Source organism: Mus pahari, chromosome 6, assembly GCF_900095145.1.
Source record: "Mus pahari chromosome 6, PAHARI_EIJ_v1.1, whole genome shotgun sequence".
In the NCBI taxonomy this organism is placed as follows: Eukaryota; Metazoa; Chordata; class Mammalia; order Rodentia; family Muridae; genus Mus; species Mus pahari.
This window is the reverse complement of record NC_034595.1, coordinates 89,673,996-89,686,966: the sequence shown is the minus strand read 5'-3', so window position 1 is coordinate 89,686,966 and position 12,971 is coordinate 89,673,996. Positions and strand designations below refer to the sequence as shown.

The window sequence follows — 12,971 nt, the reverse complement described above, 5'->3', positions numbered from 1 at the left end:
GAGAGGCAGAGGCAGAGAGGCAGAGGCAGAGGCAGAGAGGCAGAGAGGCAGAGAGGCAGAGAGGCAGAGAGGCAGGAAGATCTTTGAATTTGAGGCCAGCCTGGTCTAGAGTTCCAGGACAGCCAGGGTCACACAGAAAAACACTGTCTCAAAAAACCAAAACGAACCAAACCAAACCAAACCAAANCAAACCAAACCAAACCAAACCAAACTATACGTATAGACAAGTACACCACACACACACATGAAAACAAACAAACAAACAAAAAAACCGGAGGGGTTGGGGAATGCTCTCAACAGCCACAGCTGCCTGGAGAAACTGCAAAGTCAACAGAATCCACAATCAACAACTCTGTGGGCTCTGGCTTCCTGGTGGGAGCTGAAATTCAGTGGTGGGCAAAAGAGACCAGGAAGAACGGAAGCAAGGGCTCTCCAAGAAGCTCTGACTCTCATACTTACATATCTCACCCCTGCCTCCCCATCTGCTTTCTAGATCTCAAGACACTTGGGACAGTCTCATTCCCTAAGATGATCAGTGGGCTAACGAGGTGACGGTTAAGGACCAGCCCAGGTCACCCTGATTCCCTGGAGGGAGAGCTACTCACAGGTCACCGTCCCGTTGACAATGGTGAACTGGTAGGCATTCAAGATGGGTTGGCAGCCATATTCCTTAAGCTTACGGTAGCAGCAGTCATGAGCCCAGCAGCACCTAGTGGTGGGGAGAGAGAGGTGAGGGACTGTGCCAATGTGTAGGTGTCCCTGGCAGTGAGCAAAAGGACACTGGGTGAGACCTGGGAGGGACTTACCTGTTCCCTTCTCTAGGCCTGAAGGCACTGGAGTCGAGGAGGTGAGCTACTGATGCATCTGTCCTTTTATGGCTGTACCATGTATAAATGGGCTCTTGGCTCTCTGTGGCCCTGGGCTAATGGTGTGCAGTATTGAATCTACCTTTGGCCTCTGACAGGCAAGGTACAGGGTGTGGAAAGGACAGGAGGTGGACCTAGAAATGGGTAGATCTGCTGCTTTCCCTAGGGGTGGGAGGCTGAGCAACTCTTGGTGTGAGATCCTTTCTGTCTTCTGCTGTGAGGTGCGTGACAGTGGGGATGCTGTCTCCTGTATTCACCGTGACGGTTGAAGCCCATATGCAGGTCACTGGTTCAGTGCTGGGTCCTTAATGGACATCTCACAAGTGCCAGTGGCCTCCGGTGGCTCCACACACAAGCCTGGGGACTCAAGTGTGATATGCTAGGCCAGTGTTTCTCAACATGTGGGTTGTGACCCCTTGCGGGTGGGGTGGGTCATGTATCAGGTATCCTCCATTTCAGATATTTATAGTAGCAAAATTAGAGTTATGAAGTCACAGTGAAATAATTTTATGGTTGGGGGTCAGCCCGACATGAGGAATTGTATTCGAGGGTCACAGCGCTAAAAAGGTTGAGAATCGCTGTACTAAGGCCCTGCTGTTAGGATGCCAAGGAACATTTCCTTTCTTAGTTTTTTAAATGAGAAAAGACACACACTATCCAGTCTCCCGGCTGGGCCCTTCCCCAGACTGTAGTAGCTTTTGCTTTTTCTAAAAATCTACACCGCCCACCCTCAGATCCTTTGAGCTGTCCTGGAAGCCAACTTTGTACCGTACGACTGCCTCCAGATGGGCAACTTTTTCAAACTGGGCCACTCGGCTTCACTCTCCTAAAACATGGAATTAGGTTGGGAGCTGGCAGGGCAGGCACTGGGCCCATCACCCTAAAAAAAATGGAGCAGATGAGGAAAGATCACCTTTGTAGGCGAATGGGAGAGGCCTCCAGAGCTCTGGACTGACTGTGTAACACTGGGGCCCTGGGTGGAGGCTATCAGGATGGGGCTTGGGGTAATATCTGTAGTATGACTGTCCAGCAGGGATGAGGTTCTGGGTTTGGGCAGTACCTGGTGGCATATTCCTGGAATCTGAACACTTGGGTGGCTGAGGCAGGAGGGTCCAGAGTTCAAGTCCAACCTGGACTATACAGGAAGTTAGGAGCCACCATGAGTTGGAAGATAAGACCCTGTCTCAAGATGGCAACAGCACACAAACCATACTAAGGATCCTAGGCATACGGGACCCTAGGCAGTGTCACAGGTCACAAGAGGAAGGTGGCTCAGCTCTGGCTTCCTCAGGACCGACCCTGCAACTCTTTTTCATCTTGTGCTGTCTGCTAATTGTTTCTTCAGGATTCCCAGCCCCCTCTCCCCTGGCTGTAAGCCTGCACTTCAAAGCAAATAAAATAAGAGTTCGCCCAGGTCGTCCGCATCACCTGTCTGTGGCATCCACAGGGAGTCCCTTGCCCCCAAGCCCACAGTAGCAGCCATATCCGTAATAGGAGAAGAAGGCGCTGCGCCCTGTGATGTGTTTGACCATCCTCTGGAACTGCCAGAAGCTGCTGAGGGTGGAGGCTGTCCCTGCCGAGGAGGAAAAAACAAACAAGGAGCATGTGAGGACCCACGGGCCTCGCTGGAGTGTCTGCAGAGGGGCGGACAGCCCAGAACCCTCCCCGCAAGACATCGGCCTCCTTCACAGGAAAGAACTGAGGACTGGTGTTACTCCATCACTGAGAACGTGTCTTGCTGGCCAGGATGGGGTCCAGGCTCCCCAGCTGTCAGAGGTTGCTCTACCATCATCCAGGTCCGAACAACATTAACTGGGAAAATTCAAAGCCACACACTCCAGCCTGTAGCCTGTAGGTGTTTTCTCTGCTGACACTGATCCTGTTAGACCCTCTAAATTGAGAGTCCAAGTAGCATTTCAGAAGAACGTGCATGATCTGGTCACAAGGTCAACAGGTCGCTTGGCTATGCGCAGCTCCTTAGAAATCAGCTACCCGAGAGACCCCTCAACAGAGAGGCTGACGTTCCAGTCAGTCCCTCCTCTACAGAGCATCAGGCATCTAGAGTCTCACAGGAGAAGCAGAACGCAGGGGTAAGAGATAGGAAAACACGTCTGTAAAATGGCAGATACACACAGACCCACCAATTCTTGTTTTAACAGGCAGGGGCATGTCTTACTATATAACCCTGGCTGGCCTGGAAGGCCCAATAGAGACCACGCCCAGTCTCGAACCTTTCCTCTCTGCCTTTGAGGTGCTGGACTGTAACAGGCATGCATCAGTAGGCGTTTTCACCTTTACAAAATGCTCACACAACAACGTAGAGATGCATATACAAGGGCGTTTGCTGGCAGTGTGGTAAGATCAGAACACTGGAAATGTCATATGGCTACCCACAGGAGAATGGCCACCAAAGCACATGTCTTGGGGACATATCACTTCTAACAGCTGAACTCCACGCAGTGAGACTGAAGCAGATGGAGAAAGAACCAGGCCACGTGCATTTTGCCTGCGCTTCCATGTTCATAAGCATGCTGTGGTGGTTTGAATAAGAATGGCCCCACAGGCTCATATATTTAAATGCATGGCCGCCAGGGAGTGGAACTGCTCAGGAAGGATTAGTAGGTGTGGCCTTGTCAGAGGAAGTGTGTCATTGGCAGTGAGCTTTGAGGTTTCAAAAGCCCACACCAGGCTGAGTCTCTTCATCTCTCTGCTTGCTGATCAGGATGTAGCTCTCAGCTATTTCTCCAGCACCTGCCAGGACCATAATGGACTAAGCCTCTAAAACCGTATGCCAGCCCCAGCTAAATGTTCTCCCTAAGAGCTGCCTTCGAAGAGTGTCACTTCACAGCAACTGGACAGTGACTAAGACACATGCTTTATTTTGTGTGTGTGTGTGTGTGTGTGTGTGCACGCCCATGAGTGTGTATATGTGTTCACATAAGTGAGTGTATGCATGCGTGGATGTTCAGTCTCCAAAGCAGTTGTTGCATCCAGGCATAGGAAAGTACTGGTTTCTAATGAGGCTGTACCTTCGTTGCTATATATTTTACGGTATATAAATAATAATGACGCGCATAATCTAGTCACAAGGCTAACAGACTACATGGCTATGCGCTGCTCCTTACCAATCAGCTTCCTGAGAGACCCTCAACAGAGAGGTTGATGTTCCAGTCAGTCGCTGATCCAGGGAGCATCAGGTGGTTAGAGTCTCACAGAAGCTGGCTTTAAACTCATATGTGGCTAAGGATGACCAGGAACTCTACTGCCCCTACCTCCATCACAGGCGTGTGCCATTCTGTCAGGCTCTGTTCAATGCTGGGGATCGAACCTGGGTTTTTGTGTCTGGTAGGCAAGCACTCTATCAGCTGGGCCCATAGATTCCCCAATTACAGGATTAGCTCTGGTTTTTACAAATACAGCAAAGGTATGAACTCAAAGGAGAACAGTAAGAGTGACAGGAAGGTTTTCTCAAGCTCCCTCCCTCCTCAGTGCTGAGTTAGATGCCTTGACCTGAACTCTCCATCCTCCTGCCTCCACTTCCCAAGATTATAGACCCGTGCCACCTCCACCTCCCTTGGTGTGATTTTGAAAGCTGCAGTGCTCACTAGGCAAACTTGGGGAAAGATCAAGACCTGATTTTGATATGTCTGACTTACAGACCCCCAAAGGTACTGCAATATTGCTGAAACTGGCACAAAACTGGTTTTGGACCAGCCGCTAAACCAAGCACTCGGTAAGAGACACTGGAGTTTGTTTGTTTGTTTGTTGTTTGTTTGTTAGGCAGACCTCAGACGGCACCCTGGAAGCCCTTGGTCTCTTTGGAGAGGTGCGCAATCTGAACCCTGGTAGCAGCGACTCAGTTGGACTGAGTTACTCCAGCTGGCTAGAATCATGCCTGCTGTTTCTACACCGCAGCACACACAGCTTTAAATAAAGGCAACCAGAATGGGAAGGAAGGAAGCCGCCCAGGCAGGGAGTGCTGACACCACAGTCAAGCTCAGTATGTGGCCTCTGGATTCCAAGGTGTTCTGTCATGGCCCAGAACATTCCAGGGCACAACCAGAGGTTGGAGAACTCTGGAGGGAACCTGGCTCTATCCTGGATGCCTTGGACCCTCCCTTCACTCAGTGCTACCCGGGAGGGGCCACCCCTGTGACACAGGCACGGCCCCCCTGCACCCTCCCAGACAACTTCACTTACAGTAGAGGATGAAGACAAAGAAGACAGCAATGCCCTTCATTCCCGAGGTGACCAGGAGGTCCACGGTGCCTGGATTTCACCTTCATCTGCTAGTTTGGCTCCTGTTTGGAGAGGAAGTAAGAAGCCATGTGGGTACAAACCACTGTTGTGATAATTATTCTGGGGGTTTGCCACACCCCCTTGTTGTCTTTAAATATGTTAAGGGTTTTGTACCCTACTTAGACCATAGAGTTCCCAAATAAAAAACACAACAACTTTTATATTTATACTAAGCCTTGGTAGCACTAGAGCTGGGCAGATATCAACACTCTATGCTCTTTTGCCTACTTCCCTGTCAATAACTCTGAGATATCACTTGTCATGCTCTACCTGGGTCACTGCTACTCCAACAGGCCAGCCCTCATGGTTACACGTTCCCAATCCACCTATGGTGACTTCCTCCTCCTCCTCTTCTCTCTCCTCACCATGGTCTCTGCCCGAGGCCCCAGGTCCAGGAACCTTCACTCTGCCCCCTCTCTTCTGCTCAGCCCAGGCTGTAGGCATCTTTATTAATCAACCAGGGATAACTTGGGGGGCAAGGTTTACACAACAAAAGCAGGTACACGTGAGAATCCCCTCATCAGGGGAAACTAGATCTTGGGATACAGAATTTAGCACCTGAAAACGTTAACAGTACCAGACCAACCCCTTACAAAACAGGCCTTTGGATGCCCCCAGCTTTAAGAGATCTTTGCCAGAACTAGTGATGTCTGAATGTGCTCAAGCTCATCCCTGACTACCTGGCAAATTTGAAGGATCCTGTCTAAAAAAAAAAAAGCGGTATGGATGGGTGGATGGAGAGAGATAACAGAGACACGGAGATAAGGAACAAATTCCTACAGATGTCCACTCTCATGGACTTGCAGTACAGACCAGCTGGCAAATGACAAAGAAGCTTGGGACTAGAACCAAACTCACACATAGACATGACATTCACATTAGAACCATAACGAGATGGGAAGACTGTAAGGCACACTTCCACTGGGGCAATGGGGGAGAGTGTGCATGTCTGCCCCTCCATGGACTGGCCCTACCATCAGCATGCAGCTTACTTCCAGTCCAAGTGTTTGCCACCAGCCCCATGAGGCTACATCTGATTGTCATAGGGCCTGAAAAGGGAGCAACAGCTCATCAGAGCCATGAGAACTTGGCAGGTCCAAAGCTTCAGATAGGTTTTCATTCTGTGGTCAACTTTCGCAGGAAAATGTCAAAATGTCAGACCTATGGCAAGACCTCTGGGAGGGCTCACCTGGTGTCCCAGCTGCTCTGCCTTCTTTGGTACAACGTTGGAGGATGTGGAGAGACTATGGGGTCCTGACCAGGCTGGTCCTGGCCAACCATCATTTCAACAGCCGTACAAGCTTTTCTAATTAAGTTCTGTCTCCATGGGAACCTGACAAAACCAGGCCCGGGTTTGGGCTACAAAGAAAGGACTCAAAGCTTTTGAACCAGCAGGTGACTAGACTTCCCAAACAAAGGAACCTGGAGTGCTGATCCTGGTAATGAAATCCAACTGAAGTGCCAACTGTGTACTCAGCTAATGAGATGATCCCAAGGAAGGTCCAAAGGAAGGCGAGGAGCTGACTACAGATAAACAGAGCTCAGGCATAGATCAAGAGCCCCATAGGGGCCTTGACTTCTGTCAACAACAATTGTGCCCTAGCACAGCTGCTGACTTTGGCTTTGTGTAAGAGGCAGCAGTGGTGGGGAGCGATGAACTCTGAGTCTATGTCTAAGAGAGTTGGCACAGACCCAATATTTCCTGTCAGTGGACCTAAGCTGCAGGACCCCGAGCTTCCCGTCTGTGACGTGGAGCCAATGACCTTTGTCTTCTGTGGCGCCAGCAAGAGTCTAGATTCCTGGTGTGAAAGTGCTTGGTCGACATGGGGCCAAAGTAAGTGACAGTTTGATGTGTTCTCTTTCACCAGACAGGAAGTGTCAAGACACGCTTGGCTATGTTCCAGGGAGAGGCAGGGAGCAATGGGACACTGTGTCTCTCTGGTGGCTCCATTTTATTATCCAGAAACTTCTCTGTTGAGAATCTCTCAGGAAGCTGATTTCTAAGGAGCTGTGCACGGCCATGCGGCCTGTTGGCCTTGGGATTAGATTATGCACGGTCTTCTTAAATGCTACCCTGTACTCTAAATCGAGGGTCTGACAGGATCTAGATCTAGGTCAACAGAGAAAAACATTGGCTGCAGACTGAAACCTAGAAGTCACCAATTCAAAATAGGCCTACAGACTCTCTGGGGACAAGCTAGAAACAAACAAACAAACAAACAAAACCCACAAAATCTGGAGGGCTTGCCCTCAGCCAGCCCCAAGGGAAGCCTTTTACATTCCAAACTAGTTAGCCTTGGGGTGCTTGTAGATCTTTCGTCAGAATCAATGTCACCGACAATTTCTCATTTGCTGGGCATCTGCCACAAATAGGCTTTGTGAGGGCTAAGCGTGGGACTTAGGGAGGACATGCAGGTTCCTGCCCTCGGGCAGTGTATCACCACACCCGAAGGAGAGTATTAGGTAAGAAGAACAAAGTAGTTCCCTGTGCCAGGCACCAAGGCAAGACAACTAACGGATGACCTCACTTTCTCTCATAGCAACCCATCTAAAAGACCCAGTCTACAGATGTGCAAACTAGTCTAGGGAAGAAGTTAATGGCTCGCTCAAGGTGTCCCATGGGAAAGTGCTAGAGCAAGGATTCAAACTGCTGCTTCGACTCCAGAGACCACACCCACAAGTCCACAGGTCCAGATGAAATGCCATTTGGGAACCTGAGAGCGGGGATGGTACTCTGTAGGCTGTCAGACCAGCTCGTGCTAAGTTCCCAAATTGTTCTCCTATTCATTAGCAAAAGGCCCCAAACTCAGTTGTTTTTTTTTTAAAGACAAAGAAGCCCCAATGGATGGTGTCTCTGTGGAGAAGATTCAAGGACATCTGAAGAGCTGACCTGGGAAAGGTACACACACGGTGCCTCTTGGGCATGTTATCACTGACCCAAAGGGACCTAAGATAAACCATTGGGTGGGATTAGGGGGACAAAGTTGCTCAGGAAAAGCCTTCACAGAACAGGTGACTTTTAAGAAGGGTCTTGAAGAATCAAGCAGTTTAGTGTCATCTTGGAGAGGGGGAAGCAGGGTACTGGAGAGGAAAACACCAAAGGCCCATTTGAGGAACAAGCTGGCTGGAGCCCTGGAGAGAGTCGGAGAGTGGAGTTTTGGTACAAAGAAAGATGAGTTGACTCATAAGCAGACAGGAGGAGAGTAGCCTCCAGCCATCTTCCAAGAATCTAGTGAGTGTGTGCGCATGTTCAGTGCAGGCATCAGAGGGGACATTCTTTGAAGCTACTCTCTGTGGTACAGGTCAGGAGATAAAGGCAGGGACTAATCTGGCTGCCTCTTCCTCCCCACGGGCCTGCATCACACCATGCGGGGAACAAAGACTTACGTGTTGCTGAACATGAAATGGACCACGGGCATAAGCAGCATTTTGAGATGCTCCAGCGAGGGCGCGCACACCACTCTCGCACACTGTTGGGGACCAAGGGATTGAAACTGATTCGCTTCTCAAAGGACTGCCTAATTCTTAGGTGATGCTAAAATAGCGGATGCAGGATCTACTTTCATCTTTTCCGAGTGGGCGCTGAAGGGCTGGAGACTTCTGACAAAATCATTAACAAGATGTAAGTCGGCAACTCCCGAGACAACCAGCTTCTGAAGGTACCAGCCGCACCTTCCTGGGGCCACAGCTGCCTCCAGGATATCTGGAGGCAGAACTCCCAGAGAGGAGGCTGGCCTAGCCTGGGCTCCCATCCACGACCAGGTGCTCTCCCGGGGGCCAGCAACTTCCTCCCTGAGATGGGCTAACAGCCCATCGCTGAAATGAACTCCTCCATGCCAGCTCTCAAAGAAAGGGCCAGTGGCACCAATCACAGCATACAAGATCGCATCCAACAGGCTCTCCTACCCTTGGTTCAAATGCTACTGAAAACGGTATTCTTTACAGTTCTATCCATGAGCAATGTGTCTTTCTGACCCAACTGTGGATATGTTGACAAGGCCTTAGAACTTGCTCGTATCAAAATCCCACCCCTGCACAAAGCAGGTAACAAAGATGTGGCCATAATGTTAAGTAATGAATCTGTGGTTCTTAACTGTCTACTAGTGACTTTTACTAGTACAATCACTAAATTACTCTAAGGGTCTGTCTAGAGGAGAGTCCAACAGTACTCCCTTTAAAGCATTGTGGTTTTTTGTTTGTTTGCTTGTTTTGCGACAGGGTCTCCATATGTAGTCATGACTGTCCTTGAACTTGCTCTGTAGACCAGGCTGGCCTTGAACTCAGAGATCGGCCTACCTCTTCCTCCTGAGTGTCAGGATTAAAGGAATGCACTGTCACTTCCCAGCTTTAAGGACATCTTAATGCCAGCTTGGAAGGAAGACTTTATTAGATTGGAACAGAGACGGGGAGGGATTGGGCAAGTGAAGGGACAGGTTAGACGAGGGAAGAATCTTCATTCAAGTCAAGGCTTCAATAGAAGCAAAAGGGTACTGTGCCTAGGGAGGGAGAGAGAGAGAGAGAGAGAGAGAGAGAGAGAGAGAGAGAGAGAGAGAGAGAGAAAGGCTGTGGTTGGGAAGCACCTGAGACAGCTAACAGGGATGGGATCAGATGATCGCCTCTTTCCCTTCCAACAGAACAGAGGCAAGAGAGCAATCATGCAAAGGCTGGGAGCCCGCTGGTCAGACAGCAGACAATTAAGACGGTTCCCATTCAATGATTCCTAGTTTCCTCTGCAGAAGGCAGGAGACTGTCATCCCACAGGGAGGAAGAAAGACAGCACGTGGGAGGTTTTCTTGGAGGACAGATAGGATTTGAAATAGCCATTGGAGAGGGCAGGAAACAGAAGGCTGGCCAGGGAGGGCCGAGGGTCTCACGCTGGAGACCGTCCGTGTGTGTGACTTGTCATGGCTTGGTGTGGGTTGGACAGATTCCAGCTAAGGCATCCATCACACTGATGGGATGGCAGTAGGGCCAGGAGGACTCTTACCAACGGAATGGCTGAGGTAGTGGACCATAGCTTCTGAGAAAGCCGTCAGGCTGCGGGCCTCCAAAACTCAAAGCTGTTGGGAAACGTGGTGAAGTGGCTGAAGTTGCTGACTGTATATAGTTACACCCTTAAGAAGGAAATAGGAGATACGGGGTGGTGATCACAAGACTGGTGGCCCCGGAGTGGGAGCCCCCATGAAAACATAAAAAAATACCTAAAAAAAAAAAAAATCATCTCTCGGATTCCAAGGGTCCCGTTTTAAAACAGAGTTGCACAACCGTGTTTTAAAACGAGGACACTGACAAAGTCAGGCCAAGGCTAGACAGGGATTTGATCCTGGTCCCTACCCCGGACTCCAGGGCAGGGCTCCCTCTCCCCTGAACGCACATTCCCCAGGAGACACAAGAGTCAGGCCAGGTCAGGAAGAAGAGTTCCGGTGGCAGGGGTCCAGGCCCAGGGCCCTGTGGTCTCCATGGGGCAGGGCCACACCAAGGTCCTGAGCCTGGAATCTGTGAACCAGGGGCTGGCCCTCTTCCCTCCGCCCTCCGTGCCCTAGTCCAATTCAGCCTGCGGTCCAGGTCAGCCAGGTTCCGGTCCCACCGGAAGCACGTGGCCCCCCACCCCTTGGCGGTTGCCAGGGAGACAGGGCTGTTTACCAGCTGGTCGCAGCCAGGCACAGGAGGCGGATGGAGCTGAGCTGCGAGGTGAGAGGCCCGGCTGTGGGTCCCCAGAAACTGAGAGGCAGGCCTTTTGAGCGGCCTTCCCTAGGGACAGAGCCAACCAACCTGGCTGGAGCCTGAGTCTGCAGCAGCCAAGGGGTCTCCTAGGAGGGGCGTCTACAAGCCAGTCCCTGGACTGGGCTCCAAAGAGAGAAAAGGGAGTCCCTGTCGTGTGCAGAGGCAGGAGCTGCAGGGAGCCTCCCACCGCTCTTTACCGTGCCCTTTACCCAGCTCTGCATTCACGCTCCAGCCCTCTCTGCCATTCCTCGACACTCCTCCCCCTTCTGCGCTTGAAACTTTGCTTCCAGACCTGCCAGACCACGGAAATAATAGAGGCCTCTCCCCAACCCCCTCGCCCGCCCTTCTGTCCTGGAATCAACCCCGGTTCTCTCTCTCTTCGCAAAGCTTCGCTCACTTGGTGGCTTGTGGTTTCCCACATTCTAATCTCTGGTTTGGGGGTAGCGCGCAGTGAATGGTTTCGATCTTCAATCTCTCTCTCTCTCTCTCTCTCTCTCTCTCTCTCTCTCTCTCTCCCCCCCTATTTCTCTTCCCCACCCCCATCCCCCCCCCCGGGGTTGGTTCCTTTATAAAGTTTTCATTTTATAAGCCAGGCTGGGGGCTATGGGGTGGCAGCCGTGGGTGGTAGTAACTGATAAACAATTTTAAAAGACCAATGTACGTGTACGTGTCCCGGTATATGCCAGCAGATGGTTCGGAGGAGGGTGTATTTTGCTGCTTTTGCTGTAGGTTTAGATTTGGGCTGTGAATTACCATAGTCTGACCCCGTGGTGGCTTGGGGGCACCATTGGAAAACCACGGGAATCTTGATTTCATTTGTATCCAATGTCCCTTCCTTCCTGTTAGTGTGGTGATAATCCTAAGGAATGGGCACCTGCCCTTCTGGCGGGCAGCATCTTGAAAATGGTGGCCAGTGTTTTGTTGCCTGCTTCCTAGCAGGCGTCTGCCTCCTAGCTATTGTGTTTAAGTAAACAGGCCACTTACCTCTTCTGCGGGTGGCGGCTTGATGGATGCCTACGCCTAGATGTTGTCAAATCACCTTGTGGTTGAGTGTCTGCCAGGCCCTAGAGGTGGTGAAATGAATGAGCCATGCAGGGATGGTGCTGTGGCAGGAGCCTGGACGGAGGGCAAAGACATAGAATTTGGGACCCAGGGTGTGTGTGTGTGTGTGTCTGAAGGCGCCATGGCTGCCTTTCTCCAAACACCTGTTTCCTTAGCATCCTGCCCTCGTTGTGGGTGGGGGTGGGAGCTGGTGTTCCCTCCGAGTTAACAGATGGTCTCTGTGCTGGGGAGGAGGCGGTGGGTTATAAAAGCAGGTTGGGTGTAACGGCTTTACCTGAAGGAGGTGTTAGTCTCGAAATAGCCGTGAGTGGGCTTATGAGAATTAGTCATAATTGAGGTTTTTCTCTTGAGATAGCTTGCAAGTCATGTTATCTTATGACCAGGGTGTCTTGAATATGACACCCCCTGAACACGGCTAATTATATAGAGTACCAAAAGGTATAGCAACTACACGCACACACTCAAGTTTGGCTGTTAAAAATAACCCCGCAGAGTGCCTGGGAGAGCGTATGACTTTTCTCATCGAAGTTGTTAGGGAGAGGTTTCTAAGTTACCAAACTTCCTGACAGCCAAACCTTCCCCAGGCATGTGTGGGTGTTGGAAGCCAAGCCTGTGATAATTCTGTAGAAGCTGTGGCAAATTAATAGCCATTCCCAAGTGAGAAGGATGGAAGCTCAGCTAGAGGCTTATCCTCGCCTCAGCTGGACAGCTATGGCTTTCTCCTGCCACTCAAAACGAGAAACTCATAGGGAAAAAACCAAATCTTTATAGTTGATCAGAAAATAAATGAGCAAGGGAAGGGGCAGGTATTTCTGGCGTCGAAACTTTTCGCTCAGGAAGAAGTTTCTGAACTTGCCTGCCTCCAGATTGGGCATGGAGAACAGAGGGGGAGCATGGAGGAAGGTTTGGCTGTATAGAGTGGGGGCAGCCACAGAGCCTTTTCATCCGTTAACCGGGGGTGGTGTGGTGTGTGTGTGTGTGGATGTGTGTGTGTGTGTGTGAGAGAGAGAGAGGGGGGGG

The 12,971-nt window shown here is 50.7% G+C and overlaps 1 protein-coding gene across 1 annotated transcript in view; it reads right to left on the bottom strand.

Annotated features, from left to right (window-relative positions):
* The window catches only part of Pla2g2c (phospholipase A2 group IIC), a 12,305-nt gene extending 7,181 nt beyond the window's left edge, over nucleotides 1–5,124 (bottom strand). The window contains exons 1-3 of the mRNA XM_021201284.1: nucleotides 5,067–5,124; nucleotides 2,295–2,439; nucleotides 606–709 (exon numbers count right to left, since the gene is read on the bottom strand). Coding sequence (XP_021056943.1) covers nucleotides 606–709; nucleotides 2,295–2,439; nucleotides 5,067–5,106 — 289 coding nt within the window. The 5' untranslated portion in view covers nucleotides 5,107–5,124. The remainder of the gene's footprint in view (nucleotides 1–605; nucleotides 710–2,294; nucleotides 2,440–5,066) is intronic.
* Between the last annotated feature and the right edge of the window lie 7,847 nt (nucleotides 5,125–12,971).